Source organism: Emiliania huxleyi (assembly GCF_000372725.1).
Source record: "Emiliania huxleyi CCMP1516 unplaced genomic scaffold EMIHUscaffold_39, whole genome shotgun sequence".
In the NCBI taxonomy this organism is placed as follows: domain Eukaryota; phylum Haptophyta; order Isochrysidales; family Noelaerhabdaceae; genus Emiliania; species Emiliania huxleyi.
The window spans coordinates 51,558-78,697 of record NW_005199045.1 but is presented as its reverse complement, the minus strand read 5'-3'; the positions used below and the strand labels follow the sequence as shown (position 1 = coordinate 78,697).

The 27,140-nt window shown below is 65.9% G+C and overlaps 7 protein-coding genes across 7 annotated transcripts; 4 read left to right on the top strand and 3 right to left on the bottom strand.

Moving 5' to 3' along the window:
• Positions 1-1,394: 1,394 nt before the first annotated feature.
• EMIHUDRAFT_436132 (hypothetical protein) lies at positions 1,395-2,815 on the bottom strand (the record flags this gene model as incomplete). The annotated part of the gene is made up of 2 exons (XM_005771128.1): positions 1,395-1,821; positions 1,991-2,815. 2 exons carry the CDS (start codon positions 2,813-2,815, stop codon positions 1,675-1,677), a joined length of 972 nt encoding a protein of 323 aa, XP_005771185.1. The 3' UTR covers positions 1,395-1,674.
• A 2,789-nt stretch (positions 2,816-5,604) lies between these two features.
• On the bottom strand, positions 5,605-6,351 carry EMIHUDRAFT_209301 (hypothetical protein; the record flags this gene model as incomplete). Its single annotated transcript, XM_005771127.1, has 2 exons — positions 5,605-5,784; positions 6,022-6,351. 2 exons carry the CDS (start codon positions 6,349-6,351, stop codon positions 5,605-5,607), a joined length of 510 nt encoding a protein of 169 aa, XP_005771184.1.
• Positions 6,352-8,441: 2,090 nt separating this feature from the next.
• On the top strand, positions 8,442-10,105 carry EMIHUDRAFT_436128 (hypothetical protein). Its single transcript, XM_005771126.1, has 8 exons — positions 8,442-8,463; positions 8,536-8,572; positions 8,645-8,676; positions 8,772-9,001; positions 9,080-9,100; positions 9,178-9,226; positions 9,552-9,615; positions 9,832-10,105. Exons 4-8 carry the CDS (start codon positions 8,775-8,777, stop codon positions 9,978-9,980), a joined length of 510 nt encoding a protein of 169 aa, XP_005771183.1. The 5' UTR covers positions 8,442-8,463; positions 8,536-8,572; positions 8,645-8,676; positions 8,772-8,774; the 3' UTR covers positions 9,981-10,105.
• Positions 10,106-13,394: 3,289 nt separating this feature from the next.
• On the top strand, positions 13,395-14,849 carry EMIHUDRAFT_451197 (hypothetical protein; the record flags this gene model as incomplete). Its single annotated transcript, XM_005771125.1, has 4 exons — positions 13,395-13,730; positions 13,802-13,954; positions 14,243-14,342; positions 14,724-14,849. Coding segments are annotated over exons 1-4 (666 nt in total), but the record flags the coding sequence as incomplete, so codon positions are not given.
• Positions 14,850-15,992: 1,143 nt separating this feature from the next.
• EMIHUDRAFT_421707 (hypothetical protein) lies at positions 15,993-16,842 on the top strand. Its single transcript, XM_005771124.1, has 2 exons — positions 15,993-16,160; positions 16,342-16,842. The coding sequence occupies exons 1-2, from the start codon at positions 16,026-16,028 to the stop codon at positions 16,774-16,776; spliced, it is 570 nt and encodes a 189-aa protein (XP_005771181.1). The 5' UTR covers positions 15,993-16,025; the 3' UTR covers positions 16,777-16,842.
• A 5,596-nt stretch (positions 16,843-22,438) lies between these two features.
• Positions 22,439-25,805, top strand: EMIHUDRAFT_451195 (hypothetical protein; the record flags this gene model as incomplete). The annotated part of the gene is made up of 5 exons (XM_005771123.1): positions 22,439-22,514; positions 22,802-22,977; positions 23,224-24,279; positions 24,517-24,750; positions 25,413-25,805. The coding sequence occupies 5 exons, from the start codon at positions 22,439-22,441 to the stop codon at positions 25,803-25,805; spliced, it is 1,935 nt and encodes a 644-aa protein (XP_005771180.1).
• Positions 25,806-26,105: 300 nt separating this feature from the next.
• EMIHUDRAFT_209293 (hypothetical protein) lies at positions 26,106-26,759 on the bottom strand (the record flags this gene model as incomplete). Its single annotated transcript, XM_005771122.1, has 3 exons — positions 26,106-26,157; positions 26,338-26,543; positions 26,616-26,759. The coding sequence occupies 3 exons, from the start codon at positions 26,757-26,759 to the stop codon at positions 26,106-26,108; spliced, it is 402 nt and encodes a 133-aa protein (XP_005771179.1).
• Positions 26,760-27,140: the final 381 nt, after the last annotated feature.

The following is a 27,140-nucleotide window of genomic DNA, read 5'->3' as shown; positions in this document are numbered from 1 at the left end:
CTCGACTGCCGATCGCGCGTGCTGGATGTAAACGCAGCTCGCTGGCGCCAGTGCACGGTGGCAGGGACTGGAGGCTCGGCCGAAGGGGAAGAGCAGTCCTCAATCGTCACGTGGAGGTCGCTGGGCTGGATCCATCGAACTGCCACACACCTGGAGCGGAGGCACATCAGGTCTTGCGGCACACTCTCCGACAGATGCATGCCTTTTGAGCAAGCCCACGCGCCTCCACCGTCGCGTAGTATGCCAGCGGCACGCCGGTACGCCGACGAGTCGTGCGCGCTCGGCAGTAATCGGCGTTGAGACTGCCTAGCGCGCACATCGAGAGCGCCGAGTTGTGTTGCCGCGAGGAATCCTGCTCGAAGATGGGGTCCGAGCGGCGCCTGATCGCATGGGATGGATCAGTGGGGCTATCACGTGGGTACTAGGCCTGCTCAGTCAGGAGTTGGCGAGTGTGTGGGAGATTCACGCCCGTCGCTCAACGTCTGTTGAAAAACTGTTCGCTGAGCAAGCTCACGGTCGAGCGGGCTTGACGCGCGCTTCAGGATAGCAAGAGGCGTGCCCACTCCCCTGAGGAGCGTGCGGGCACGCCTGGGAATCGATGTGGAGCGACCATGGACTGGGATGACAGCCGGCGAAGCGCTGCGCCAAAACCATGGCGCCGAAAAGCGTCCGCCCTCGGCGTGCTGCAAGCTTCACGGCGGAGGCTGTGAAGTCGCGGCATCGAGTTCAACCTGAGCGCACGCACGCACCGTGCTGGGGAGGAGTTGGCCTGCGAGCGGCGAGCGCTCCCGAGCGCGCGGCGCCCCGTTCTGGCCATCTTGCGCTTTACCACCACAAAATCGCCTCCATTTTGCGCGCCTCCGGTGGCAGGTCTAGCCGGGCCCGATTGATGAAACTTTTGATGGTTGCGCGCCGGATCTCGACTCCACCGTGCTACGGTGCGTCCCAAAGCAAAACTTGTGGCAGAGGGGCCAGATTGGCCGATTTATAACGACTGGACAGCGTCTGAAGGCTATTTTGCGGCGACACCGATACGCGGTTGAGGGCCCACGGTTGTGGCTAGTGGAGGGTGCTGTACAATCCGAGGGCGTTCCCGTGGCCTCACGGGCCCGGTCGACGATCGTGGCCAGAAAATTCAAAAAGTTTCATCCGTGGGGGCGAGATATTTAACTGTCTAGCTCGATTTTGACCCATAACTATAGACAGAACGGCCCCAAATCGGACCGGAACCGACCCGTGGGCCCGTCTGCCGCACCCAGCTCCGCCGGGAGGGGCGCGCGCCGTTCCCCGCGGGTCGGGCGGGCCACGCAGACACGGCGGGCGAGCTTCCCGTGCCCTGTGAGAGCCGTCACACCGCCTCAAATAGGTCCCAAAGTGGGGTTTGCCTCTCAAGTGACACACGTTTACGGTTTAACACGTTAGAATATACTCCCAATCGTCCTTTATACGTTATACGCACAGTGCCGTGGAGAGACACACGCTCGACCCTCGTGTGTGAGGGCGATATCATCTCATCAGAATCAGAGTGAGAGAGAGAGAGATCCACAGGAAACCCCCGCACTCACTGTGCTGCGAGGGATCGAGAGGGAGTTCGCTCTCAGTCGCTCTCCGGCGTCCGAGAGTACAATGCCTTTGCCAAGGCTCGCACCGTGGGTCGTCTGGAACCCGCTGCTCCTACTCAGCGTCGGCGCCATCGAAGCCCAGCCCCGCGCCGACGACCGCCTCGATGCTCGCCGCCGCCGTGCTCACCGTCGCACTGAGTGCCGACTCGGCCGCCTCGAGCTGCTGCTCGACAGACTCTGCGCCCTCCTCGAGGATCACCTGCAGTAGATGTGGCCACGTTTGGAGGCTGTCAGAGGAAGTGCTGTCAGCGCTGTCCGACGGTCAGGCACTGTCAGGTGCTTCCTGTCAGACCAGGGCTCAGCGGGCCACTCCGACCCTTCGATCTACGGGTTGCGCGCGCCTTGATGGCGCCTGCCGTCTCCTCGACTGTGCCCTCAAGTGCCGTGCTCACCAACACCGCCGCGTCCGCCGCCGCCGCCGCCGCGTCGGCCGCCGCCTCTGCCGCCGCCTTTGCCGCCTCGTCGGTGGCCGCCTGCGCCGCCGCCGCCGCCTGCGCCGCCGCCGCCGCCGCGTGGCCTGCCGCCGCTTCGGCCGCGTCTGTCGCCACAGCGGCTGCGCTGGCCAGCTCCTCCATCCGCTCCCCAGCCGCTGCGGCCGCCGCCTCTGCAGCCCTGCCCGCACCAGCGGCGGCGCCCTCGGCGGCGGCGGCGGCGGCGGCGGCGGCGGATGCCGCACTGCCGATGACTGACGCGACGCCGCTCTGCACGACGTCGCCGCCGCCGCCGACGGGCGTGGCGCTGATGGGCAATTTTGCCTTCAGGCTGTTTGCCCCGTCCTTGACGCGACGGGCGACCGAGTCGAGGGCGTCAAACAGGCGGTCCGCCTGGTGGTCCGCTCGCGAGGCAACCTCGGAGACGGCCAGCTTGATGCTGCGCTGCGCGCCGGCGAGCTCGGCGCGCACCTCGCTCGGCCAGTCGATCTTGGACGCGGCGTCTACCTCGCCGGGCGACGAGCCCACCTCCGCTGCCTCGACCAAGGCGCTGTGCCGCTTGGCGGCCGCCCTGGCCCGCTTGCGCTTGATGGCGTGGGGCGTGCCGACGTAGTCCTCATAGGCCGGCGGATGGAAGAGGGACGTGCCGAGCGCAGAGAGCGCGCGCTTCTTCTCGAGGAGGGAGCGCTTGACGTTTGCGAGCGCGGTGGGCGGCGGCGGCAGTGGGGCGTTCTCCTTCTCCTTCTCCTTCGAGTCCGACATGTTTGAAATTGCGGAAATCTCTTTTGAGCTTAGCCTTCGATGTATGAAACAAACGCGCAAGGCGGACATGGCATAGACGATGTCGCTCTCGGGCCCACAGACATCCCGCACACTCGCCGCACGCCCGCCGCCCCCCCGCGCGCGCCCCACCCCGGCCGGGAGAAAGGGGAGTGACAGTTTGGGAAGGACAGCCGAGTATCTTGCACTCCATGTGCAAGAACGCAGAGAGAAATGAAAGCCGTCCGGCTCACAAGTCCGGCTCACGCGCCCCGAGCTTACCATCTACCGCACTGAACACTTCCGCCCCTTCGCTCCCAACCCATCCACCTCGCCTCGGGCCGCGCCGCGCGATCTCGGGCGATCTCGCGCTGTCTCGGGCAATCTCGGGGCCGCGCCGCGCTCGGGCGATCTCGGAGCGTCGCTCGCGCGGCGGCACACCTGCTCAAAAAAGGAAGGAGGTTGGAGGCAGGAGGTCACGCCCCATCCAGAGCGCCGTCGTCGCCGGGTTTTTGGCCCCCGGGTCGTCGCCCGACGGTTGCTGCGCGGGGCAGCAGACCATCGGACGGCGCGACGTCGCCCCGTCCGGCACGCTCCCCCCTCCACCCGGCTATTGCCGCACGAGCGCGGCAACGCCGACGGACTTCCCGTCCCCCCACCTGCTTTTCAAATACGGATACGCGTTTTTCTCTTTCTGTCGAAAATAATCGCAGAATGGAAGTTAAAGCCGCGAGCGGCACCTTCAGAAAAAACGCGTGTCGTGTCGGGTCGGGTCGCTCGTGTCGTGTCGGATCGGATCGCTCTCTCTCCCCTTCGCTCGGCGCCTCGCTCCACGCTCGCTCCTATCATACCACGCTCGTCTTGGAGCAGTGGTAGGGTGCCCACGGGGCCCAAAAAAAAGAAAGGAAAAAAGAAATGGCGCAAGCCCCATCGCAGCACTTCGTGTTGGAGAGTCGAGATATTGAGATTGTGCCGGCGCAGCAGCCAGAGCAGCCGGTGCGCGCCTTGCGAGGCGAGTAATAACTGCCGCCCGGCAGCCTTGAGGCGGCCAGGCGGCAGTACTCGTACTCGTTCGAACTTTGCGAGCCGTGCGCGCGCCGAGGCGCGCGCGGCGCGCGCCCGCCCGGCTGCCAGTAGGAGGCGGCGCAATATGGCCATAGTACAGCCCTTGAGGAGGAGGAAGAGGCTGGCTGGCAGTGCTGTATGCCGCCGAGGGGCAGTTTTGGGGTGCTGACCCCATCCCAGGGGGCTCTGCAGAAGGCGTCCGCAACCGGGACAACCCGCCCCCCCAGCCGAGGCCGGTCGAAGCCCCCTTGAGTGCAGCCATGAGGAGTCCTCTTGGTGCTCCTGGCGGCCGTTCAAAGGTCGGGCGCGCGCCGATGGGGGGGGGGGGGGGGGTCTTGCTTGCTCCACACCGAGCGCCATCGGTCCGGACCGGTGCACTCAATGAGGGTAGGCCTGCACAAGGTCTCTGAGCCGCGGCCGCTCGGCGCCAAGTGCAGTGTCACGCTCGTGCTCGAGCGACTCACAATGGGAAACCCTCGTTTCCTAGTCACTCGGTCCCCCAACGGAAGAGGCCCTCTTCCTATTGGAACACTCCAACATCAGATTTGCCTTGTGCGTCCCTTTTTGAAGCTAAAGCTATTTTCTTTTGGTGTACCTGTGTTAGTGCCAGTGCGCGCCAGTCCCGTGCCCAGTGTTGTGCGAGGGAGTTTTGTTGTAAAATTCTTTTGGGCCCTGTGAGCACCCTAGCAGTGGTCCGACAGCATCAAGCGATCGGGTCGCTCGCGGAAGCCGGCCTCTCTCTCCTGTGCCAAGGCAGCTCGTCAAAAAGCGGCCCCTAGCCCCCGCCGCTGGTGCGAGTTGACGACCAGGCGCGCCACGAGCCCAGCCACCCTCGAGGCTTGCGCTGCCACAGCGCGCGCCCACCGCGGAAATGCGGGGGCACGGCGTCGGCCTCGTCGGTATTGCGCTATCGGCTGTGGCACGTCTGCCGACACGTACTGTAGGCAAGGCAGGTAGCTTGCCGACCACTCCTCTCTCGCAGCGCGGCGCGGCCTGCGAGCACGGGGGGAGGGAGCGTTGCGGCCGCACCGCTGGACGGAGCGCTTTTTTCCTGCTTAGCGCGATTTCCGTGAAACCAGTTTACCCACAGTCTCCCACAATTCATGTTTCAGCTTACGTTACCCGGTCGCTAAAATTTCTCAGGGCAGATTACCCGGTCGACCAAGTTTCTCGTCCAGATTACCCGGCAACGATTTTCCTGCTCAGCAGTAATTTCATCAAAAAACTGACAAATCAGTTTACCCAGTCACCCACAATTCGCGTTTCAGCTTACCCGGTCGCTAAAATTTCTCAGGGCTATGGAGGCGATCATCATCATAGTCATAACACGCATACTATTGTCTTGAGCGCCTATTAAGTTTGAGTAAGAATACAAATCGTGTCGGGACTGAGACGTGGGCTGACAGCGCTGCCTTCGGGGGCCCCGTGCCGGAATGAGCCGGCCACAGGCCGTGGCCCAGAGCGCTGACGCTCCGAGCCACCGCTGCACGCACGCTAGACTGCCACAATCAGACACTCCTCATCCGAGTACCCGCCCATCCTCACGCACGATTAGTGTACACACACAGTGTACACACACGGATCACAGCTCTCATCTCGTTGTCGTTCAACGATGGCAGAGACGTGGGCTGACAGCGCTGCCTTCGGGGGCCCGTGCCGGAATGGGCCCGCAACAGGCCGTGGCCCAGAGCGCTGACGCTCCGAGCCACCGCTGCACGCACGCTAGACTAATTTGCCGGTGGCGGCGGAGGGACGAAGCACTCGGAGCAGCCGTTGCAGCCCCCCCAGGTGCACTTGTTGCCCCAGTCCTGCGTCTTGTCCTCACAAAACGGCTTGCACATGCCGCACTCGGAGCAGCCGTTGCAGCCCCCCCAGGAGCACTTGTCACCCCAGTTCTGCGTCTTCTCCTCACAAAACGGCTTGCACACCGCTGGGGGCGACGGCGGTGGTGGCGTCGGAGGCGGCGGTGTGGGGGGCGGCGCCGACGGTGAGGGAGGGAGGGAGGGAGGGTCGGTCGGAGTCGGCGGTGTGGGGGGCGGCGCCGACGGCAAAGGGGCCAGGCACTCGGTGCAGCCGGTGCAGCCCGTCCAGGTGCACTTGTCATCCCAAGCCTGCGTCTTGTCCTCACAAAACGGCTTGCACACCGGCGCAGGGACGGAGCACTCGGTGCAGCCGCTGCAGCCCCCCCAGGTGCACTTGTCATCCCAAGCCTGCGTCTTGTCCTCACAAAACGGCTTGCACACCGGCTCAGGGACGATGCACTCGGTGCAGCCGGTGCAGCCCGTCCAGGTGCACTTGTCATCCCAAGCCTGCGTCTTGTCCTCACAAAACGGCTTGCACACCGGCGCAGGGGCGGAGCACTCGGTGCAGCTGTAGCAGCCACCCCAGTCGCACTTTTTATCCCAGCCCTGCGTCTTGTCCTCACAAAACGGATTGCACGTCGCGTGTACGCCGACGGCGAGCGCCAGCGACATCACTGCACGAACCTGCGATGTGTGCATAATGGACGGGGGCGGCCGTCGGCGAGGTTGCATGTAATAGTTTTCCCGTTTGTTTGGCACTAGAGGACCCCTGCGCGGCCCCGCCCCCCCCTCGCTGGGGGCGGGGCCCTTGCGAAGGAGAAGAGGCCAAAATTGTACAGCAGCAGACGACGGACAACGAAGCAGTAGAGGCTTGTTAGGAAAAGTGTAAGGCCGGCGTCAGCCGGGTTTAGATGTGTCTTTTTAAACCAGCGACTGTCAACCAGCGGCTGCAGATCTGGGCTGCGAGGGTGGTGCCGCCACACCCCACACCGCCTGTTGCCACAGACAACCCGGACACCGCGGATACTGCAGACCACAGATACTGCAGACAGATACTGCAGATACTGCAGATACTGCAGATACTGCAGATACTGCAGATACTGCAGATACCGCAGATACTGCAGATACTGGAGCGCGCCCCCGAGATACCTGGGTACTTGGGCGGGTTGCGGGACCACGTAAGGAGTGGTATCCCCGCACCCATACTAGGCGGTGCGACCGCCGCTACTGAATCGCGCTAGGGCCCTTGGCATTCGGCCTCACGACCACACGACGTCTACGCCCTTAACACGACCATCCCTTCGCCTGCGGCCCAGCCATTTCTCCTCCTGCGTGGCGCCTGTGCCACGCTCTCACCCGCCTCGCTCGTAACGTCCGCGCCTCGCCTCGACGCGGCCGTCGAGCGGAGCCTCCAACCCGAGGTCGTCTACTACTCGGAGAAGAAGCCGCTCGCCAACGTGAAGGGCTTTGAGCGTCGCCGGCTCGCGCCTGCTCTGCGGTCCAACGCCACCGCCGCGGACCTGGTCGCGATCCTCAAGAGCGCCGCCGCCGCCACAGCGTGGCAGGCGCAGGCTGCAGCCGCGGAGGCCTGTCCGGTCAGAGAATGGGTCTACTTCTCGGCGTCGAACAGCAGCCGCACTGCCCAGCACGTGCGCACTCGGCTCGACGTCGACGCGCTCGTGCGTCTAGTCGGCGGCTCTGCCGGCCACGCTGGCGGCGAGACGGCGCGAGCCACTCTGGAGGCTGCTAGAGGCGCCGGTGGCATCACAATGTGGTGAAGCTGTGTCGGCCACGTCAGGTGCACTCGGAGAGAAGTCTGGCTGTACTCTCGGCGAATCTCGGCGAATCTCGGAAATCTCGGCGAATCTCGGCTCGTCACTCGCGTCAGGTACACTCCGAGAACGTCTGGCTCGGCGGCGGCGGCGTGACCGCCTTCAACCACTATGACGCGTCGCACAACGCGTTTTGCCAGCTGCACGGGCGCACTCTTGTGCGCCCGCGCGCTCTCCTCCCCGCGCCGTCGAATGGACCAGAGAGTTGTCGCCATCAGGCGCAAGACCTTCCTGCTCACCTCTGCGATAACAGGCTCGCCGTCGAAGCACCGAAACACCGACACGCCCGTGCTGCAGAGCCACCCCTGCACTTTGAATGCCGTGAGGCTCCAGTCTTTTAGACGTGGAGTCGCGAGGGCTGCCCTGGCCCTTGCCCCACCACCGTCGTGTGTGTGGAGAAGCTTACCTCGCCTCGCCTCACCTTTGATCAGGAGACGCGCTACTGCCCTTCCCGTACCTGCACCCGCACTTTCGGAGGCGCGGCTGCTCGATTCATCTCCCCATACCTCCCCGTATCTCCCCATGTCTCCCCACACCTCCCCACACCTCCCCCTGTGTCCTCCCCATTGCGTCACCTTGCGGGGTGCGTCGTGCCTCTTCCAACACGCGCCTCCCCTCGCAGGACGCAACTCCCCCCCCGCACGTCGTTGGGCGGCGGCAGCGACGGGGCGACGGCGGTGGAGCTGCAGGCTGGCGACGTGCTGCTGCTCGCGCCGTTTGTCTTTCACCACGTGCCTGACCTCCCGACCGCCCTCCTGGGCGGACAACACACAAATGAAGAGAGGCGAGGGAGGAGGCAGGCCGCTGCAAACAGGTGACCGCCCTCTCGCCCACCTCGAGCCTTCCGAGAGCCTTCCGGGAGCCTTCCAGGAACCTTCCAGGAACCTTCTGGGCACAGGTGACCGCCCTCTCGCCCATCTCGCTCTCGTACAACGTCTGGGCGCACGACGAGGTGGCGCTCGCCGTGGAGACGGCCTGATTAAAAGAAACACCGCCGCCCATCCTCGTCTTGTTCTTTGTTCAGGAGACACTCCGTGTGCAGCGCCTCGTCGGCCGCGCCGGCAGCGCGCTCGGCTTGCCACGCCACATACCCGTATTTCTTATTCTTGAGAAGGGTGGATTGAAGCTCACAGGCAGATCGCTCGGCCTGCTCCCTCTCCCCGAGGCGCCGCGCTCGGGCGATGGATTCGTGCCTTAATATGCAAGTGCTAGTTGGTTGATCAATGAAGCGCGGCCTGCTCCCCCCCCCCCCCCCCCGAGGCGATGCCGCGCGAGGGTGCGGCTGCCGTGCTCGAGCGCGCGTGCGTGTCGCTGGCCGTGGCGGTCTTCTTTGGCGGCGAGGCGGAGAAGGAGGAGGAGGCGGAGGAGGCGGAGGCGGAGGCGGAGGCGGGGCCGGCGGTGGCGGCGGAGAAGGAGAAGGCGGGAGAGGCGGGCGGGGCGGAGGCGGTGGAGGCGGCGCGGCGATGGCTCCACTCTCGCATGGTGAGTCGGTGTGGCGAGCCGTCCCAGTGCCGTCCGCTCGAGCTCGGGGCGAGCTCGGCTGATCTCGGCCCGCGTCCTGTCGCCAGGTGGCGCAGCGTCTCGGCGCGGTGCGCGCGGCCGATGCGCGAGAGCTCCGCCAGATTGAGGAATGGACTCGGATGTACGAATCAATTGATTCATTAAGGTACGCGCGGCCGATGCGCAAGCTCCGCCGCTTCTGCGCGCTGGGCGAGGCAGCCGCCAACACACACGCACGCACGCACGCACGCACGCACACACACACACACACACACACACACACACACACACGCACGCACGCACGCACGCACGCACGCACGCACACACACACACACACACACACACCGCTCACCCACGCGCACTGGGCTTTGCACTTTGAATGCCGTGGGGCCCCTGTATCTTAGACGTGGAGTGTCGCGAGGCCCAGGCCTTGCCCCGCCACTCTCTCGTGTGGAGAGAGGTTCACCTTACCCCCCCCCCCCCCTCCCTTAGGCGGCCAACGCACTTATTAATAGTTAAACCATTAATTAATCCCCTTAGGCGGCCGCCGCACGGGGGCGCATCGCGAGTGCGCACTGGCCCGCCGACGCGGCAGCCGGCGAGCGTCGCCACACAGTGGACACTCCCCCCGACTCTGCTCTCCCACACTCGCTCCCCCAAGAGACACTCGCTCTCCCGGTCTCGCGGTCACCTTGCAGAAGTGTTTCCACACACACACACACACAGCGGGTGGGGCAAGGGCCAGGCAAGCCCTCGCATCTCCACACCCGGACGCGGGCAGGAGCCGGCACGGCACATTCAATGTGCAAGGCCTCCGCAGGCGTGGCGAGGGCGGCGGCGGCGCTGCGCGCCTTAGCGCACGTTGGCGGGGACGTGCTCGAGACGCCGAACTTGGTTGAGCAGGCGGCGCTGGACGTATTGGGCGACGCGAGAACGGCGGGCTCGTTCCTGACGCACTGTTTTGCATAGAGATAGACACCGCGCACGGAGAGAGAGACAGTCCGATTGACCATGTCACCCAGTGGGTTGGTGACTTCGTGTGTGATCACACCCCGGCATCATTTATACAGTACAGTCCTACAGTTTCTTACAACGCACTTTCAACGATCTTGCTTTACGAACGATCTTACACTACTATGTACTAACGATTTTGCTGTACGGCTCTACTTCTATACTGTCTGCGGTCCGGCGCCCTCGCCGTCAGTCCGTGTGTGTGTGTGTGCGTTTCCGGACTCGTCGCGCGCGCGTTTCGAAGCGACATTTTCCTTTGCCCGAGCGAGAGCCCTGAACACGACGTCTTTGGTTGTGGCAACGTCGGCGGCGGCGGCGGTAATGGCGTCGCGGCGCAAGATCTGCAGTTGGAAGCCGTTCTTGTCCTCGACGACCTTGTTGATGATCTTGGCGCCCTGAGTGACGACGTTGTACTCGGCGTCCGTGACGCAGAAGCCGGGGCCACTGCCAAAGAGCACGATGGTGCCTCTTGGCTTGCGCCCGCTCTGCGTCGCCTCGAGCTCACAGTACTCGGCCAGCTGTGCGACTGCGGTCGTCCAGTTGCGCACGTCCTTGAGCTCGATCGTGTGTGACTGCTCAGCGTCGTGGTAGTCGCGGTACAAGCGGAAACCGTAGTCACGGTGCAGCGGGAATTGTCGGCCGGAGACCAGGTACCTCCCGTCCTCGAGCAGGATGCTGCCCGGGATGGACCCGTCGCCGAACTTGTCTGCGCCAAAGCCGAACAGCCCCCCGCGGCCAGCTCCTTCTGCCCGTCCGAGCCGCCGCGAACCAGCGCCACCAGAGGCGGGATACCCCCCGCCTGCGCAATCGCCACCTGGTTGTCGGCGTTCTTGAAAGCGAGGTTCCACAGCGCCGCCGCGGCATGCTCCTTCTGCCCGTCCGAGCCGCCGCGAGCCAGCGCCACCAGAGGCGCGATGCCGCCTGCCCTCGCAATCGCCACCTTGTTGTCGGCGTTGAAAGCGAGGTTCGCCAGCGCCCCCGCGGCCTGCTCCTTCTGCCCGTCCGAGCCGCCGCGAACCAGCGCCACCAGAGGCGCGATACCCGCCGCCTCCGCCTCGGCCTGTGCCACCGCCTCCGCCTTCGCGATCGCCACCTGGTTGTCGGCGTTGTAAGCGAGGTTCGCCAGCGCCCCCGCGGCCTCCCCATTCTGCCAATCCGTGCCGTCGCGAGCCAGCGCCACCAGCGGCGCGATGCCGTCCGCCTTCGCGATCGCCACCTGGTTGTCGGCGTTGTAAGCGAGGTCCGCCAGCGCCCCCGCGGCCTCCTCCTTCTGCCCGTCCGTGCCGCCGCGAACCAGCGCCACCAGCGGCTCGATGCCGCCCGCCCTCGCAATCGCCACCTGGTTGTCGGCGTTGAGAGCGAGGTTCCACAGCGCCCCCGCGGCCCACTGCTTCTGCCTGTCTGTGCCGTCGCGAGCCAGAGCCACCGCACGGCGCAAGTATCCGCCCGCCATGCGCAATCGCCCATCGCGGCGACGTGGTCGTCTCCGCCCGCGCGCGCGAAGGATTCTTTTTCGAAAAGGCGCCTCCGGTGGAGGGCTAGCACGCGCCAGTCCACACCTGTGTGGGGCCTGCCTGCTGTGAGAGAGGGATGGGGGTGGCGTCGCTCCCTCAAACCAAACGAGGGAGGAGGGTAGGGTCGCCACCTTCGAGGAGACTACTTTAGCTTTGCGGGCGGCGCTTCTTGCGCGAAGAACCTCCTTTTAAAGCCATCTCAATCAATTAGTCGTCATTACGAAGGACAGGGTTTGCGATGACAAGACGGATCTATTTATTTATGATTTCGGCCTCAGGTTCGGGGCGGCCGTCGGGGTTGCATGACCGCCCCCCTGGCGTTGCTGGCGCTGCTGCTGCAAGCCCTCGTCTTGCATCTCGTCTGGGGGCAGTGCGCAAGCGGCAACAAGGACCCGCATCTCAACTTTGCCCACGGGGGCAGGGCTGACTTTCGAGGGCGAGACAAGACATACTACTGCTTCTTTTCGGGGCCGAAGCTCAGCGTCAATGTCCTGATTGAGGACGCGACTTTTGTCATCAACGACGACAAGGGTTCGCTGACGGTCGACGGCACGTACATCACTCAGGTGCACATCAATGCGATCGTCGGCGGGGTGAAGCAGAAGCCGATGACGCTCTCGGTGAGCCGTGAGCCCACTGTGGCCCTAGCAATTAGTTGCAGCGGCTGCGGCGGCAGTGGACAGCCCCATACGCAGAAGAGCAGTGCACGCAGTAGCGCAGGGCAGTACAAGTAGCGGCAGTGAAGACAGCAGCAGTGCCATTAGCAGCACAACAGCCGCAGCAGCATCAGCGCCGGCACCAACACCGACTGATAGGTGTGGGCGAGCGAGCTGAACGAGTTTAATACTGGACCCAACCTCGTCAACGGCACTTGTGGCGGGGGGGTCTTCTTCCTCGGCATAGGTGAGGGGCGCTCGTGCGAGGAGTTCTCCATGAAGGTCGGCTATTCCTCGGTCGTGTTCAGGGTGGACGGCTCATCCCGGAGTGGTTCGATCCCACATAAATCCGAGGCGGTGAGGGGAGGCGTCCCGGCGTCCCTCAGCAGCGTGCACCTCGATCCTGTACCGTGTTTGTTATGACCCCCCCCCATGAACACACCAGTGAGGGAGGGCCGCGAGACGATCGAGGGGTCCCGTACCATGCGGAACCGACCCTATCAAGTGCTCAAGTGCTCAAGATCGGGCGCGTATATCTGTACCTGAGATCCCGAATCTCAGCCCTGCAATTATGACCCCAACTGCCCTGCCCTGCCCTGCCGTACTGCCCTGCCCGCACACTGCCGCACAACTACCCTCGCTGCCTGCCCGATCCCCTACCTGCCCCGGGTGTGAATAACTGCCCACTCGCGAGGTCTCGGAGAAACTTAGGGTACACGTATATCCTCGTTAGGGTGCCCACAGGACCCAAAAAAAGAAAATAAAAAAGAAATGGGCCACTCCCGATCGCAGCACTTCGTGTTGCTGTTGGCTAGTCGAGATATTGAGAGTGTGACTAGGAGGGTGGGACGCTGGGGATTCTCAAAGGTATACCCTTGGAATGGCCGGATCCAGCCTTAGAAGTACGAGATCGCGCGCGCTTCGCGCACAGCACCGCCTGTTCTCCGCGGCTGAGTGACGACGCGTGCCGTGTACCAGCAGGGTTGGGCGCGCGCGGCGCGACGGCGCCCGCGAGGGAAGGCGCGGGCGCAGCGGCCGCCGGCGGCCGTGCCGCCCGCCAGCCGGCGCAGCAGCGGCCAGCGCAGCGGCCGCCGGCGCAGCAGCCAGAGCAGCCGGTGCGCGCCTTGCGAGGCGAGTACTGCCGCCCGGCAGCACCGGAGGGTACGTCAAAGATACAGTTTTGGTTCCGTCCAACATGGGCGCACATTTCGAGCAGCTGTGAGCGCTGTCTGTCAGAGCGGTGTTTGCCTTATGGCCGGCTCTGCTGAGCTGCTCCTCTCGCCGCCGCCGGAGGAGGCGCCGCTCTCGCTGCCCGCTGAACTGCGCCGCAGGCTCGACTGCCGACTCCTCCCTCTGCTCAGCGGCGGTTACCTGATGTCGGTGATAGATCGCTCCAACCTGGCGTATGCGGAGCTGCAAATGCGGGACGATCTCTCGCTCTCGCAGTCCTCCTTTGGCCTCGCGGCGGGCGTCTTCTTCCTGTCCTACTGTGCCGCGCAGGTCCCGACCTGCGCACTGGTCAGCAAACTGGGCGCGAGGCGCGAGATCCGCCGGCAGCCACTGCCACGACGACCACCGCCGCCGCCACCTCTTGCACCGCCACTCGCAGGCGCGTGCTCGCCGCGACGATGCTTGCGTGGGGGCTCTGCTCCGCCGCCACTGCCCTTGTGCGGACGAGAGGGCAGCTGCTGCTGCTCCGCTTCCTGCTGGGCTTCCCGGAGGCGGGGTTCTACCCCGCCGCCATCCTCACGCTCTCGCTCTGGTACCCAGACACGTCCCGCTCCCGCGCGTCGACCCTCTTCACCCTCTGTGCCACGCGCGGGCCCTAGATGTGGAACCGCCCACGCCCGGCGCCGCCTCCGATACCTTTCAGCCGCTGCCGCGAAAGCGACTGCCGCCCCAGCCTGCCCACCGAGCCGCTCGGCCGGCTCCACAGAGCCGCACGCGCCTTCCCGCTTGGAGTCGGAGTGGGGAGATATGGGGAGAGAGTCCGCATCGAGCGCCCGAGCCCGTCCTCACGGCCCTTGTGCCTCGGTTTTCCCCGCTGCAGGCTCGGCACGTCCATCGGCGCCAGCTCCTCGGGCGCGCTCCTCCAGTCGCTCGACGGCGCACTCGGCCTCGCCGGCTGGCGCTGGCTCTTCCTCGTGCAGGAGCCAGATCCGATAGGCGATAGGAGCACACAGCTGACCGTCAACCACATCCGAATCTAGTTCCAGACGTCCGGCCCCTCGGCCGAGTCAGATGTATGTGCCGCTTATGACGGACCGAACACCATATTGCTCGACGCTGCGCCGCCCGTAGGGAGAGTGCAGCACTCTGGGCGGGGGAGCGCAATCTCTCGGCCACAACTCCACCACAAACAGAAGGGACGCCCGGCAGATCTAGAATGGGGAGATCTAGAATGGGCAGATCTAGGTGCTCCCCATTCAGGACCGCCACTGCGCACACTCGAGAGAGGGAGTTGAGAGCCAGCCCCTATCCGCAGCTCGGCTCTCCCCAAGTTGTAGTCTCTGCGCATCCTCCCTCTCCAGGCGGCGCCCACGCTGCTTATCGGCTTGCTCGTTCTTGGCCTGCTGCCAGACTCTCCGGCGGAGGCGCGCTGGCTGACCGGCGAGCAGAAGAAGACACTCGCTGCACTGCTCGCGTCGGACGGCTCCGCGGCCGCGTCGCTACCGCTCTGCGCGGCGCTGCGCGCCGCACTGCGACGCCCCCATACGTGGCTCTTCGGCGCGCAGCATTTCGTCGCCGCGCAGGTGTGGTGACAGAGTGGCACCGCGGGCAGACAAACGTCTTCTTTCCTGGAGAGACCAGATTTACTAAGTGCACCGTCGCCGCGCAGGCGACTGGGGCAGTAGATGCGAGTGCAAGCGCGGCGCGATGCAACCGTGGTTCGGCTCGGGTTCGGGCTCGGGTGGGTGAGGGCGGAGGTTGGTGAGGACGAGGGCGAGAGGGAGAGAGTGACCGCGCACGAGGGAGCGCAATCTCACGCGAGAGACATGAACATGAGGGACCCGAGGGGGGGGGGGGGGGAACGTCCCACGGGGTGGGAGTGACTCGGTGTATAGAGGGACATGGGAGGCCCGAGCCCACGGCCTCTCCCACCCCAGGCGTTCTATTGCCTGGTCTACTTCGGGCCCACCCAGCTGCGGGAGGTGCTCCCGTCCCTGCCGCTCTCGCTGCTCGGCTGCGTCGGTACAGTCAGCAAGCACCCCAACCCCCCCCCACCCCCCCAACCCCCCCCCACCCCCACCCCCCACACACACCCTCTCTGTCTGGAGTCACCGTATGGGATGCACAGTGAGCAAGCATTTCGTGTTCTAGCATAGAACAGGAGAGCGTCGTGACAGCGGCGCAGTTGGGCCCGAGATTCCCGAGATTACCCGATTGGCGGGGATCAACTCCTCTGCGGTGGTGGTATAGGCGCCCTCCCGTCCGCCGTCTCGCTCCTCGTCGGCCCCACCCCCTAGAAGCTGAGTACGTATTGCTGTCCTCCGACTCGCGCTCGAGAGGACACGTGTTGCGCTGTATTCGGCCGCATCCAGCTGTATTCACTGCAATCGTAGCCCCTGCATTCACACGGTGCTCTGAGTACACGGCACGAGACCGTACGCCCATCCTGACTGCGGCGTCTTCAGGACGTAGGCCCCACTCTCTCCGAGCGAGCCGACCGCTCGCGCGACGCCGACAACTCGCCGTCGCGCGGCCGCTTCCGCGCCGCGTGGCTCGGCACCACCCTCGCCCTCCTCTGCATCCTCGCCTCGGGCCTGATGCTGCTGCTCGGAGCCTCCCTCGCGGCCGCCGGCCACGCCTCCTCGCCCCGCCCCCTTCTCGGCATGCCCCCCGCCACCCTCTGCTCGGGCTTGGCGCTGCTGGCGACGTGGCTCGCTTTCCCCGCCGCCTCCTTCTCTGCCGGCCCGTTCTGGGCCCTCCACCATGCGTCGCAGCCGGCGGAGCTGCGTGCCGTCTCGGCGCGTTGAGATCTCCGAGACAGAGCCGAGATCGCGCCGAGGGATGGCCGAGATCTGGCCGACGACGTCGCGCCTTGACGGCGAGCGTCGTTGAGACATCCCGTTCACCGTCGAGATCGAGCCGAGACATGGCCGAGATGTGGCTCCGTCGCCTCTTGACACGCCGTGGCTGTGAGCACAGGTGCCGCTGGTAAACTCGATTGGCAACCTTGGCGGGTTCGTGGGCCCCTACGCACTGGGCGCGCTACACACGCTCGGGCCGGGCTGCCCGCCGCCGCCCGCCGATCACACTTTCCGCCACGCTCCCCGCCGTGCCGCCGCGGCCTCCTCCTCGGGTTGGCCGGGCGAGTGCGTCGAGTCTTGGGGCTGGGGCACGATCATCATCGCCTTCGCCGCCCTGATTGGCACCGCGCTCACCGCTTTCGCCGCGGGCCGGGTGGGGCTCGGGCGCGAAGGCAGGTATTCTGGCCTAGCCCCACGGCTCACCACGTCACCGCCCCTCGTTCTGACCGACGCACCGGCAGCGAGGGGGGCGGAGGACGGCGACACAGCGGAGGCCCGCCCTCGAGGCGCAACTGCGATGGCCGCCCCCGCTCCTCCGTCTTCGCCGACCTGATTTTCACACCGATGTACTGTGCTGCATGAATGGTTGTACAAGTGTGAACAACATAGTTCAACACCTCGTGACCACGGCCTCGGCGCCGCAGGCGCCTGGGTTCCGGCTCCTACCCAGATAGGGGGTCTGTCCCCCACGGTTAGACCCCCTATGCACAATAGGTAGGTAGGTCCGCAGCATCTGGGTAGCCCCTCTACTCGGAGCTAGTAAACACCAGACACAAGCATGACGTACACTCTCACCCGAAATCGCCACTCAGGGCCTCTCCGCCCGCGATCTCCCCACCCCCCATCCGAAGGGGCTCCCCTCTCCTCCCGGTCCTCCCTCCTGTTCGCTTTCCGACGGTCAGGCGTCGGCTGCGGAGCCCGCCTTCCCCTCTTATACTTCTTCGACCGCGGCTTCGCCGCCGTCTCGCCTTCCCTGTCTGATCCCGTTGACTCCGCGGGTGGCGATCCCGTGTCCGACTCCCCGGGCGAGGGCGGCGGCGTTGGGTTATATCGCCTCCCCTCCCCGGGGGGTCGGGCCGGCTCTCCTTGGTCGACGAATCGCGCCCGCACCCGCGACCGTTCTATCGTTCTCGGCTCGCCCCTCCCCTCCGCCGGCACCTCCTCCAGCTTGGGGGGGCGTGGCCCTCCTTGTCGTAGATCACGGTGGTCCGACTGCCGCCGCGACGGGTCTACCAATGGTATGTTAACATTCTTTTTGTTGCTTCCTCCTCTGTCGCGTCGCTCTCGTCTGCCTCGTCCTGCGACGCCGCCGCCGCCTGCCGATCCCTTGCTCTCGCGGCTTCTCCCGCCTTTCGGCGCAACTCTCTGCCCTGCTCGCGGCATATTTTGGCCCCTCGAGTTTATCGAGCTCTCCTCGCGCAAGGACGACTCTTCTGACGCCCACTGCGATCATTTGCCGCCAAGTCATATCGTTGCTCAGGTCCACTCTCTCTTCGAACACTTGTACTTCCACAGATGGTGTTGGCGCTGGGGTCCCCTTCGGGTGCATCGTTACAAGCTGACGACGGGATTGCCACTGGTGTTTCGTCCTCCTCGGAGCCTTCTTCCCCGGCTTCCTCCCGTTCGGCTCTACGTTCAGTACGTTCGGCTCTACGTTCAGTACGTTCAGCGTGGCTCACCCTCCATGCCGTGAACAGGCGCTTTAGGCACGACGGCAGGCGACGGCACGCCCCGCTCTCTCGAGGTCTCGTGGGGAGAGGGGTACAGGTCAGCCGAATTTAAGATTTGAAGGCGGGGCGGCCGTGAGCTGTAAAATCTTGAAAGTGTGTGAACCCCCCAGCTAATAAAATCTTGCGAAAATGCGCTCCAGAGCTCTAAAATCTTGGTCTAAAATCTGAAAATTGCCGGCCTGCGGCCGGCCTCTAAATACCACGTTCGGATCGCTCCTCATCGCAAACCCTGTCAGCAGTTCACCCTCGGGTATGTATGTTCGTAAGAGCTACATACACTGGAAAATCTTAAATTCGGCGGACTTGTAGAAAAGGGAGAGGGGGTTGTGTTCTCTAGGCCCCTAAATTGCCCCCCTAGGACTTGTACCATGGGTGGGCCGGCGGCCGCCGCGGGGTTCGGCTGCCAAAATTGGTCCGTAAAATTAATTGAGGAAAATCCCCCCCCCCCCCCTCCCCCCGCCTCTCTGCCATGCTGAGCGTGCTGGCTGGCCAGTACGCGAGCTCCACGAGCACCGCCTGTGCGGCCCAAGACCCCCATCTCCACTTCGCCTTTGGCGGCAGCGCCGACTTTCGCGGCCGCCACAAGGCGCTTTACACCTTCCTCTCCGCGCCCGGAGTCGCCCTCAACGTAAAGACAGAGGACTCGACCTTCACGTTGCACGGCAAGAAGCTGCTGGTCGATGGGAGCTTCATGACCGAAGCGCATCTGACCGCGGTCAGTCTGCCCAAGAGAAAGTTTGCCAACGTGAGCTTCTGGGCGTCGGAGCTGAACGAGCAGAACACCGGGAGAAGGGTCGTCAACGGCACCTGCGGTGGCCACAAGTTCACGCTCGGGCTGGGCGGCCGAAAGCAGTGCGAGGAGATTGAGTTGAAGATGAGCTTCTCGACCGCCACGTGGGTCACCCGCGACTGGATCATCAAAGTGCGCGGCAACCACGTCCACGACCGTGTCACGGGCCCAGAGCATCGCCTCGACATCTCCATTAGTGCCAAGAGCGGTGGCGAGGCAGCGGCGGCGAGTCTGCCGCACGGGCTGGTGGGCCAATCCTTTGCGACGGTCGGCCTGCTGCGCAATGGCCGCAAGGACGTCTACCCCGCATCGGGTCACATCCGAACCGAGGCGATGGCAGAGGGCGCCATCGACGGAGAGGCAAACCTCTACGAGGTCACCGCGGCCTTTGATACACGGTTTGCCTTCTCCCGCTTCGACGCGCCCCCCCCAAGGTGTCGCCGCATCTCGCTGGCGCCCCGGCCGCAACCGCCGAGGCCTCGGCCGTGGACGTTGGCGGCGGGGCAGGGGGAGCTCGGCCGCACAACGGCAAACGCGACATCTACCCGACCGAGGGGCGATTCCGCACATCGGCGATGGCCGAGGGCGCCATCGAGGGCTCCGCCGAAATGTACCGGCTTCCCTCTGGCGACACAGTCGAGTTTGACTTCTCTCGCTTTTACACCGCCGCCCTGGCTTCTCGCCCTGGCGGGCTTCTCCTGGCCGCCGGCGAGGCATCGGCGGTGGACGAGGGCGGCGACGGTGGCGGACCGGGCGCCGTTGCTGCCTCTGGCCGTCCTTCGCGGCGCCTGTCTGAGCAAGACTGCGACAGTGACGGCATCCCCGACGCGGAGGAGGGCACGGGCGACGCGGACAGCGACGGCATCCCAGACGTAGGCGACCACACCAACAACGCCCGCGGATTTACATGGAACAACCTCGATCTGCCCTCTCCGCCGCCGCCACTGCCGCCGGTCCAGCCGCCGCCTCTTGTAGTCACCGACGCCGACAGCAACGGCATCCCCGACGCGTGGGAAGCGGAGGACGACGGCATTGTACTAGCTATCTCGCACGGACTTTTCATGAGCCTCGACAAGACATCGTACACCGAATCTGATCGGGGATGCCACTGTGGGCCAGATACTGTAGACAACTATGGAAGCTGTGTGGACCAAACCAACGGTCCGCTGACGGTCCCGTCGGGATGGAAGCTCGCACCCTATGACTCAGCGATTGTTGACGAGGTCGTCGCCACTCACAGCTGGGGCACCGATTGCATGATTTTCGCCAACGGCGAATCATATTATACCATGAAATACCCGGGAAAAGAAGGGGATAACTGCACAACGCCGGGAATCACTGCACTCGGTGCTATACCGGAAGGCTATTATGCAAAGGATTGCAGGCGCCGGGTCCTCCTCATGAAATCCACCTGAATTGTCCGTCACGGTGGCCGAAGCCATCGATCGAGGACGGCTGCTGCAGCCACACGAGACGCACCGCGCCTGACGCCTCCCCCCTCGCGACCCCGTGCCCCCCCTCCGCCTGCGATGTTACACGTTGTAGGGCCTGGGAGTCGGTCCGTGCTGTTCGATCCTCCATTTTGTTGATTTCGTTCTGTTCTCTACCCCTGCCAGTGATACTGCCAGTGTTAGTGTCACCCGCCCCCGATAGGGACACAACGAGAAACGTTGAGCCGACGACCCCCCGAGTGCGGAGCGCGTGCCGCCTCGGCTCGACGCGCCTCGGCCGCTAAGTATTCACCTTTATCCCGGCCGGGCGTGAATACCCCAAGGGTCAACGTATTTCCTTATTGGTGTGCCTCGCGCCTCGCACCGCCACACCTCCGCACCTGAGACCTGACGGCCGCTAGCCAAGCTCGCGAGCGATCGCGTTTCCCCCCCCACCTGTACGTAAGGTAAGTCGTGCAGGTGGGGACCCTGTCCTCCTCCCATCCCACGTTTGGGTTGTCTTGGAGCACACCCGTGCTCTAGAGGAAAAATCTTTCACAATATCTGGCGCTTCGCTCGCTCCGCGGCTCGCGTTGCGCAGCTGGAGCTGGCTGGCTACACAGGCCGCGCTCCGGCCGGACTTAGGCCGTATACCAGGTGCGCCCGCGGCGCGCTCTCGGCGAAATTAGCCATTCTACACGCTCTCCGTGACGTATTTTTGCGTCATTCGTAATGATGTGGTGTCCGTCTCTCCCCCGTGTGTCTGACCGAGCTTCTCGGAAGCTACGCCGCCTCCGGCGGCGCTAGAGGGGGGGGGCCCATGACCCCGGGGGGCCCATGACCCCGGCAAGCCAGTGAGGACCGGGGAAGCCTCGACCAAAGGCGCCCAACTTTAATCAGTGACTCATTCCGGGGCCGTAGGCGGCGCTAGAGGGGGGGGGCCCATGACCCCGGCAAGCCAGTGAGGACCGGGGAAGCCTCGACCAAAGGCGCCCAACTTTAATCAGTGACTCATTCCGGGGCCGTATACCAGGTGCGCCCGCGGCGCGCTCTCGGCGAAATTAGCCATTCTACACGCTCTCCGTGACGTATTTTTGCGTCATTCGTAATGATGTGGTGTCCGTCTCTCCCCCGTGTGTCTGACCGAGCTTCTCGGAAGCTACGCCGCCTCCGGCGGCGCTAGAGGGGGGGGGCCCATGACCCCGGCAAGCCAGTGAGGACCGGGGAAGCCTCGACCAAAGGCGCCCAACTTTAATCAGTGACTCATTCCGGGGCCGTATACCAGGTGCGCCCGCGGCGCGCTCTCGGCGAAATTAGCCATTCTACACGCTCTCCGTGACGTATTTTTGCGTCATTCGTAATGATGTGGTGTCCGTCTCTCCCCCGTGTGTCTGACCGAGCTTCTCGGAAGCTACGCCGCCTCCGGCGGCGCTATAGGCGGCGCTAGAGGGGGGGGGCCCATGACCCCGGCAAGCCAGTGAGGACCGGGGAAGCCTCGACCAAAGGCGCCCAACTTTAATCAGTGACTCATTCCGGGGCCGTATACCAGGTGCGCCCGCGGCGCGCTCTCGGCGAAATTAGCCATTCTACACGCTCTCCGTGACGTATTTTTGCGTCATTCGTAATGATGTGGTGTCCGTCTCTCCCCCGTGTGTCTGACCGAGCTTCTCGGAAGCTACGCCGCCTCCGGCGGCGCTAGAGGGGGGGGGCCCATGACCCCGGCAAGCCAGTGAGGACCCCACTCGGGGATGCTTGTTTACACCCAACCGACGAGTGGCTGGGCCCTCTAACCTGAGCTGGAGCCTTGGGTTAGCGACGCTCTTGGGGTTATTGCGCGCTTGAACTTGAAGCCGCCGTCGACCTCGCAGCCGCCCGGCGTGGTGGAGCGCTTGAGCGCCGATCGCTCCGGCTGCTGGCGGACGGCCGGGGACTTGGCGCCGGAGAGACTGCCTCTCGGGCGCGCGCATCATCCGCACGGCGTCGTGTGTGATTGTGTGTGCGCGCGCAGAAGGGGCGGATCGTCGAGCGCGGCTCCCACTCGGAGCTGCTGGAGGTCAGATTAAGTTGCATGACTGATGCAGCTGCACGATGACCACATGGTACAACACCGCAAGGTACAGCCGTGGCGTAGCCACTACACCCTTACTGCGCATGAGTCCGACATGATTGTGCGTGTACATATGCGCATGAGGCACACACGTCTCCGTGTGGCCCCCGAGCGACACCAGTCACTACCAGAGCACGCGCCACTGTCATCTGCGCACCATGCCACTCCGGACCGAACGCCAGTACACCACCAGAGAGCGCGAGAAATGCACCATGCCACAACAGCGGCTGCGTGGTCAGCTGTCGCCTAAGCGAGCTGCCCTGCCCACGCCCGCACGCGCCGCCGATTCTCGCGCTCGGGCCCACCCTCACGCGGCTCGGCCTGCAGCACAACAAGCTCGCCCTCCTGCCGCCCGCCCTGCTCGCCCTCGGCTCGCTGACCGACCTCTCCCTCACGCACAACCGGCTGGGCCTGCTCCCCCCGATCGGCGGCCTCGCGTCGCTCACCACGCTCGGCCCTCAGCCAGCCGACCGCCCTGCTTCGCGCGCCTCCCCCTCTCCACGCCTCTGGCCTGTGAGCAGGCCTCTCGCACAACCAGCTGGCCGCCCTGCCAGCCGGCCTCGAGCAGCTCCGCCGCCTCACCTCGCTCTCCGTCGCGCACAACAAGCTCACCTCGCTGCCGCGCGCCCTCTTCTCCCTCCCGCAGCTCACGCTTCTCTGCGCCAGCCACAACCTGCTCGGGCCGCGGCTGCCTCCCGTCGCCGCCGCCCCCTCCCTCGCGCACATCGACGCGCGCCACAACCGCCTCGAGACGCTGCCGCGCTCGCTGCTCGCCTTGCCGCGCCTCGCCACCGCCCGCTTCGACGACAACCTCCTCCCGCCGCCGCTCGCCGCCGCCGCCGCCGGCGGCGTCGCGTCGCTTCGCCACCACGTCGCCGAGAGTGCAAAGGGGACGCGCCGCGGCGGCGGCGGGAGCGCGCGGCTGCACGTGGTTTGTGTCGAGGCGAGCAGCGGCGCAAACTTGCACGCGATGGCGCGGGCCGCCCTCGACCCCGGACCTCTCGAGACGCCGCCGCGGCTGTGCGCCTTCACGGCGCGACTCTCGCTGCCCGCGAGCGAGGCGTCGGCCGCAGAGGGCGGCGACGCGCCAAAGCGAGCCTCTGCCGACGCCGCGAGCGCCGGCACGAGCTCCTGCGAGTCGGAGGAGGCGGTGGCGGAGAGGGCGGCTGCGGGGCTCGGCAGCTTGCCCGAGGCGGTCGAGGCGCACGTGTGGGTGCGCTCGGCCGGCGGGAGCGACGCCGCGCCCCCGCCGCTCGGCGACCGCTTCCTAAGCTGCCTCGACCCGGACAGCTCCGTGCTCGTCGTCGGGGCGCGACTCACCGCCGCCCGCCCCATCGCGGCGGCGGAGGGCGTGCTCGGCGCGGTGAGCGGCGCGCGCTCCGTGCTCTTGCTCCTCAGCCACGCCGACGAGGCGCTCGCCGCCGGCGTCGGCCTCGCCGACCCGGAGGGGCTGCGCGCGCGGCTGGCGGCGCGCCACCCCCACCTCTCGCTGCTTCGCGTGGTGGTCCTCCCGAGCGGCGGCGGGGCGGCGACGGGGTGGGACAAGGCGCGCGCCCTCTTCGCCGCGCCGGGCTCCGACTTGCTCCGGCGAGAGCTGGAGGCGGAGGCGCGCAGCCTGGCCGCCGCCGCGCCGCCCGAGTCCAACCTCGCGGCCGCCATCCTCGCCGCGCTTGCGGACGACGCGGTGGAGCGCGCGCCGCTGTGGAGGTGGGCGGAGTTCCTCGAGCTGGCGACTGCGGAGTGGGGCCTCGCAGAGTGGGACGGCGACACGCTCGCCCGCGAGGTGCGCTCGCTCGAGAGGCGCGGCGCGGTGGTGTGCATGCCGCCCCGCAGCCTTGGTCCTCCCGCCTTTGTCTGCTCGGACGCCGGTTGGCTCTTCCGCACCCTCGGCTCCGTCTCGCAGCTGGCCGCTGCGCAGGGCGGGCTCGTGTCCGAGGCGGCGCTGCGCTCGCTGCCCGGCGGGGGGGGCTTCGCCGCAGAGGCGGGCTGGGCGGCGGGCGTCTGCCTCCCTCTTCTCCTCAGCGGCTGCGCGAGCGGCGAGGGGGAGGGGAGTCGCGAGGGGGAGGGGGGCGGCGAGGGGAGCGGCGCGGATGCGGGGGGCGAGGACGGAGAAGAAGGGGACCAGAGCTGCGGAGGCGACGAGGAGGAGGCGTCTGGCGTCGATGGGTGGGCCTTTCCCGCGCTGATTGCCTCCCCTTCGCCGCCGCCGCCCCACGTCTCCACCGCGTCGCGCCAGGGATGGAGCAGCGCCGCCGTCTGGATGACGAGGCGAGAGTGGGCCCCCGCGGCCGACTCGGCGGTGGCATCGGCGTCCGTCTCCTCGAGACGGGCCCGGCCGGCCGATTCCACCCCCGTCGCCTTTGAGGTCCGGGTCGAGATGTCTGGCGGCGGCGGCGCATACGCCATCGGCCGCGCCTATCGCGACTTCAAGGCGCTGCACGCCGCTCTGAGCAAGAGCTGCCCTTGGGCCGTGCGAGGCGCTCGCCCTCCCTGGCCGAGGCCCTCTCGCCCTCCCTGGCCGAGGCCCTCCTCCCTCCGCCGCGGCCAAGTGCCAGGCCTGTTCCCTCGGCTGCGCGCGGCCAGCTACCCTCACCGCCTCCTCCGTGGCGCCCCCCGCAGGCCTCTCTCTGCCCGCGGAGCCGAGCTTCTCCTTCGGCCGCTCGCTCGGCCGCTCGGAGAGCGCCGAGGCCATCGAGAGGCGCGCGGCACCGAGATGCACGGACCATTCTCCCGGGCATTCCCTCGGCCGCATCCCAACCCTTGCCGCCGCGTTCGAGCCGTCGGTCTTCACGTGAGGCTCACACACCCATCACGCCCCTCAAGGCGCACGGCTGGCTTGACCGCCTACCTCTCTGCGCTGCTGCTCACCTCCGCCGCGGAGGCGCCCGAGCTGCGCGCCTTCCTCGACGCACACGCTCGCGGATCGCCGCCGCCTCGCTCTCTGCCGCCGGCGCTCTTCCATGCCGCCGCGTGCCAGCTGCAGCAGATGCTGCCGTCGGCGGACGAGGCGAGATGAGCCGAGAGTGGCCGAGATGAGCCGAGATTGATCGAGATGAGCCGAGGTTGATCGAGGTTGGCTGGGATGAGCCGAGGGTGCCACCATTGGCCGACGAGCCCGCTGCGGTGCCGCAGGGAGAGGAAGGGGCGAGCGGCGGAGGCGTGCCTCTGAGCGCGTGGTTCGACGTCAGCGCGCGCTCGGCGGTGGCGCGGCGCGCGGGCTGCTCTCTCCTGATGCAGCTCGTGCCCACGGGTCGGGAGGAGGGGGAGGAGGCTGCTCTCGGTGCCGGCAGCGGCTTCCGGCTCCTGCTGCTCGCTCGGGCTCAGGCGCGCGAGCACCACTGGTGGCGGATGACAGCTGTGGAGCACACTGGTGAGCTAGCGATCGCGACTCTAGGCGCCCGAGGAGCGACTCTGATGAAGGAGGCGGTGTTTGCGGCGGCAGAGTTTTTCCCCGAGCTCGAGCTGCGCGAGACGCCCGCCACATCGAGCGATTTGGCGCTCGCGGTGGGCGGCGTGTGCGATTAGCGCGCGGGGGGTCAATACGTACGAGTGAATTCGCGCTGAGGCCTGGGGGGCCTGCGCAGGGGCTCTCTTAGTCGCGAGAGAGTGGTATTTCTTGGCTGCGTTGGATCGCGAGCAAATCAAAAGAATTTTACGACCAACCTCCCTCCCACGCGCGAGGAAAAGAACTTTACGACAGAGCTCCCTCGCACGACACTGGGCACGGGACTGGCTCGCACTGGCACTAACACAGGTACACGGAAAAGAACTTTACGACCGAGCTCCCTCGCACGACACTGGGCACGGGACTGGCGCGCACTGGCACTAACACAGGTACACGGAAAAGAACTTTACGACCGAGCTCCCTCGCACGACACTGGGCACGGGACTGGCGCGCACTGGCACAAAACTCTCCTCTCACAGCAGACAGGCTCGACACAGGTGCGGACTGGCGCGTCGCCGGCAGTGGCTAGTGTGGGGCGGGATGGGAAGTGCGGGAACAGATGGCCGCACGAGGCCAAATTGCTTTTGGGCTTTCCGAGCGCCTACACGGCACTTCCCCTCTGCGTCCGTGTACTGGCCCTTGACGGCCTCGACCGTCCCGGACCCCGTCCGCGGGTCCCACCTCCCCACCCTCCCGCCCCTGTCCCCGCCCTCCACGCCCAAAACCGTCTCGCGGGCGCGTGGCAGCGTGTTGCCGCAAGCGACGAACGCCCCCATGCGCCCCACCCCCGAGGGGTCCGACGGCACACCGGCAAAGATCTTCGTGTCGCCAACGAGGAGGTGACATACGTGGTGCCCTCAAGGTGCTTGGTCGCCTGCGCGCTCGGCAACAGCACCGCCACCGACTGTGTCCCAGTCGATGTGCTGGAGCCGGTTCGCCTTGTACGCGTCGCCGTTGGCGTTCTTGGCGGCGTCGGCGCCGTGCTTAATATCGTACATCTGCACCGCCGTCTTCTGCTCGCGGAACCAGTCCATCATCTCGTACGAGGAGAACCAGCGGGTCACGACGTCGCTCACCGGCTGCTTCAACGGTACCTAGGTAGGCCGTTGCTCTCCTGGATCTTGGTCAGGTCCTGGATGCCGGCCGTGGAGCGATGGATGCCGGCCGTGGACCGCCTCGTAGACGGTGCCGTTCTCGCGCCACTGGACGCCCTGCCGGCGCAGCGCGGCCGCCGAGATCTCGTCAATGGCCTCGCCCGTGTGCCGCGTGGAGCCGAAGGGCGTGGCCGCGACGAGCCACTCGTCCATCTTCCAGGAGTCGTTGATGCCGTAGAAGCAGATGCCCATCAGCGAGCACCCGCCGTGCGACCAAATGTCGCCCGCCATCGACGGCTTGACGCCCGCCACGACCATGGC